Below are 4,244 nucleotides of genomic sequence, written 5' to 3'. Positions count from 1 at the left end.
TACAGACTACAGATTATGAGCTATGACTATGATAGGTGTTATGCGAATTGTTCAAATTTTGTAGGTGGTCTCAAAAATCTTTTGTTGTTTGTAATTTTGATGGTTTCTCTTCTTATTCAATTATAATTTTCAAAAAAGAAAATAATTGTGAATGATAGAAATCATATATGAAACAATGAGAAGAGAACAATAGAATAAAAATAAAACAACACGACAAACAGAAAAATTCCACATTAATTAACAACGATAAGTTACATTTATACCATTAGCCTTTTATTAGAGAAGGGGTAAAACAAGCTCACAACGAACAACACAAGCTGTCGGAATTCTTATAGAATTCGGTGGCTTCTTAGATTTTTCATTATCACATTTATCTACGGAACCAATAAACACCACTTTTCTCTGCACCTTCATCTGGTTCCACAAAAATACATTCCTTTGTTTCTCTCCAGAAAGCCTTTAGGATGGGTGTATCATCGTACTTGTAGTAGTCACCTAAGATGGGCTTGACAGCATTGGTGGCCTCTACAGTATGGTAATGCGGAATAGTTGAGATCAGATGATGCACCACATGAGCACAAGTTACATCATGGAAAACAGTGTTTAAAATTCCGTAGTTTCTATCGACCGTCGATAGAGCACCTCTTATCCAATCCCACTCTCTTGAATCGTAGTGAGCAAGGGAAGGATGGCTATGATGCAAAAAAGTGAAGAAGATGAAATGAGCGTTCATAACCAGCAAAGGAGCTCCGTAGATGCAAAACAACCATGTTGCACCGGCGGTTGCTGCAACCTTGTAAAGTGCATAGATGGCTACAAGCATTCCAGCATCAGAGAGCCAAACTAGTTTGCGCTCGCTGTCATTGAACAACGGACTTTGTGGGTAAAAGTGGCTTACAAACCCATTATATGGCCTTCCATGAATATTGAAGGTGAAGTACATGGGATAGCTGAGAAGTAACCGGACAAAAGTCATGAACAAGTTGCCGAGTGGGTTGTTGAGAACTTCAGAATACAAGGTATCAGCCTTCCTTTTAGGGATCCATACCTCATCGTATTCCATTGAATTGGTGTGAGCATGGTGGCTACGGTGACTGTATTTGAAAGAGAAGTATGGAGTGAGGAAAGAGGAATGGACGATGAAACCAAGTATGTCATCAAGCCATTGATATTCGCTAAAGCTATGGTGGCCCAAATCATGACCTATACTCCATATACCCATAAAACTACTACCTTGGCAGAACCAATAAACCGGCCATGCTATGTAGGCAAGGGGTTTAGGGAGAAGAGGAATGTAATTTGATGCGATCCGGTAAAACGTATAGCATATGCAAATATCACGGAAGAGGTAGTAGGAGGAGGTCGTAAGAGATCGCTTGAAGCAATGCGGGGGTATTGCTTTCTTGAGATCACTGATCTCGAATGGAGTTTTTTCTGTGGGAACACGTTTGAGAACATTTTTGTCCGTGGTAGCATCATTCATTCGGCCACCAGCTCCCATCTTGTTTACAAAGAAATAAACCTGCAAAATAAGAAATTTATCAGGCTACCTTCAAAGGTACATCTGGAAGTACAGATAGTTTGGAACACAAAGACCCTATTAAATACATACCTCTAAGAAGTAATGAGGTTTGCTGCTGGATTGCCTTGAAGCTGTGGAACCATTTATAGTTGGAGTTGGGCGCACATCCTTTCATAGTTTAATTAAACATGAGTTTATTATTGTAATAATAATTACAATGCAGGGTCGTGAAAGGTGGGCTGCATGGGGCTTTGGATCCCAACAAAACATACATAGAAAATGGAGGGTCCTCTGAGGTGTTGAGTGCTGACTCATGTTACGACAAAATGTCAGTTGTTGGAAAATGTTAAAAGCGGAGTAGGTTTAGGACACACATTTCTAATTAATACATAGATACCCACTTCTACTATGACTCAACAACTATGGAGTCAAAATCGTTTAATTATAAATTAAACATTTTACATATACAAATATATATATATATATATATATAATATTGAATATAGGAAAATAAAATCAAACGCTCTCAAATTTCAATCACTGTTGTTATCATTATTGTTGAATTTTACTATTTGACAACTGTTGTCTTTTTGACATTATGCGATGATGGTTGAATTTTGCAAACCATTATTGACGCAGACGCTTGCTAACCTTTTGTCAATTTATGGTATTTGTGTTTATGAGAATGATTATTTTTATATTTTTTGTAAAGTATTGCTTTACAACGAGAAGTTAAATATGATATATAGCTACAACTTTATATTAAAAACAAATTACACTTAAAAGATGTGTGTATCAATAACAGAAAGAAATGTTCATTTTTTTGGTATTTTATATTCATTTTGATCGATAAGTAATAGATCTTGTAATTATTAATGATGTTGATGTCAAGATATATTATATATACTATAATTACTGGTTATGTGAAAAAAATATCGCATCAAAATGATCAAACGATTTCATGTATTAAGGTTGAAATACTGTTTATCAGGTAAAATGTGTACATACAAAAAGAAGAATTGAAGTTAATTGGGAAAAATCAAGGTTACAATGAATTGGACTTGTTCAAAATTAGTTGTATTTTAGTTCATTTTCCTTTTCTGTTTTATAAAATAAAACAATATGCCAAGGAACTTTACAAGAATATCAAACTTAACTATTGGTTAAATGCATATTCAAATATGTTTAGTCTTTCTTTTCACTACTAGAAAACAGAGTATCAACGACGAAAACTGGCGACATAAAAAAATCTCTTGCTATTCAGTGAAGGAATGGCCAAAAAAGGGCCAAAAACCAATTCTCTCGCTGAATGGCCAAAACCGGTTCCCTCACTGATTATTTAATGTTAAGTTTTTCATGTTAGTTTCGGTTAATTTATATATATTTTAGAATAATTGCATTTATGATCCGTTCGCGTTCGACTGACTAAAAGTTTTTGTTCAGTTATAAGTCATCCTTATACAAAGATTTTGGTCGGTTCTTTGAGGAGAAATCAAATGAAGGGGAAGGAAAAGGGCAAAACGGATTTTAGAATAATTGTATTTTGGACTCGTTGAGGAATTCATTGAGTCCAAAAATGATCAAGGCATTAGTGTGCACCCAAAGTTGGTTGAAAAGGGATTCAAACAAAGGAGTGTTTGAATGAAACACAATCTTATGATTTCTTGGAAGAAGGTAATCACTAGATATTGTTTGGATTATTTTATCTATTTTCAAAAAAATAGTTAACTCTAGTTTGAATTGTATACATGACCAACCTCAAGGCCAAGAAAGCGAAAATATTGGGGTTGGGAAACGTCCAAAATTATTGTTGTTGATTGACGTATTATCATTTGGTTTAAACAATTTTATTGTAATACCTAATATTTGATGAAACTTGCATATTATCTTGAATGGTTGGTCGTATTTCAAATGAAGGTTTTCTTTATTTTTATGTGATTTTACATTGTTTAAACACAACCGGAACAGGTTGGGTTGGGTTAGGTTGAAAGTTTTCAAACCTCCAACATTAAATTGAGTTGTTAAAATGTCTCCAAACCCATCAATTCAACCCATTAACACCCCTAGTTGTCGGACATATCACCATATGAGCTTACAATTAATGGAAGACATAATTTGGTCCTCCTCAAGCCATGCAGGAACAATATAAACAGAAAATTACAACCCTGAATTGCTGGCTGGTCGTGGGTTGATCAATTCAACGTTGCAAAAAAAATATAGAATTTTTTACTCATCTGTTGTACAACCATATATAATCCTTGCCATAGAGAGGATGAAAATCGAACATGATATAGGAGCCATGGTTTGACCGTAGATGGAGTCAAGGTAGGGTGGTCATATGGCTAGAGATGGAGGCAAAGGCGACGTAGGATATCGGATTTAGGTTAGCTTCATATGGGCGTATATGGAGACATTTTTTTTCTGTTTCTTTCTTCCGTAATTTTACCGGCTAATTAGGTTGCCGGTCAATGTTTTAAGTAATCATAAACTTATTACCTTTTCAAGATTAATTGAAGGTTATGTTTATTATTTACTAGAAGCGTACTCGTGCAATGCAGCGAGATACATCGTGATTTTAATATTTCATTTTATTCTTTATCTCAGTCGATGTTATAATATGATTTTATGTGATTTTGAGAAATTGATGATGTTTTTATTTTTGAATAAAATATATGTTTGAAGATATCAATAAAATTTGACAAAAATATATCGATATTAGTAT

The 4,244-nt window shown here is 34.4% G+C and overlaps 2 protein-coding genes across 2 annotated transcripts in view; both read right to left on the bottom strand.

Moving 5' to 3' along the window:
* Window positions 1-216: 216 nt before the first annotated feature.
* Window positions 217-1,511, bottom strand: LOC112521907 (delta(12) fatty acid desaturase DES8.11-like). The gene has a single exon (XM_025130913.1). The coding sequence runs from the start codon at window positions 1,499-1,501 to the stop codon at window positions 371-373; it is 1,131 nt and encodes a 376-aa protein (XP_024986681.1). The 5' UTR covers window positions 1,502-1,511; the 3' UTR covers window positions 217-370.
* The window catches only part of LOC112521908 (delta(12) fatty acid desaturase DES8.11-like), a 15,312-nt gene continuing 11,284 nt past the window's right edge, over window positions 217-4,244 (bottom strand). The window contains exon 3 of the mRNA XM_025130914.1: window positions 217-374. Coding sequence (XP_024986682.1) covers window positions 371-374 — 4 coding nt within the window. The 3' untranslated portion in view covers window positions 217-370. The remainder of the gene's footprint in view (window positions 375-4,244) is intronic.

Source organism: Cynara cardunculus (assembly GCF_001531365.2).
Source record: "Cynara cardunculus var. scolymus isolate 2C chromosome LG 11, CcrdV1, whole genome shotgun sequence".
NCBI classification, from domain to species: Eukaryota; Viridiplantae; Streptophyta; class Magnoliopsida; order Asterales; family Asteraceae; genus Cynara; species Cynara cardunculus.
The sequence above is the reverse complement of the archived record's forward strand: the minus strand, read 5'-3'. Positions and strand labels throughout refer to the sequence as shown.

Coding starts and splice junctions, on each gene's coding strand:
- LOC112521907 (XM_025130913.1), bottom strand. CDS start 1,501: ATGGGAGCTGGTGGCCGAATGAATGATGCTACCACGGACAAAAATGTT.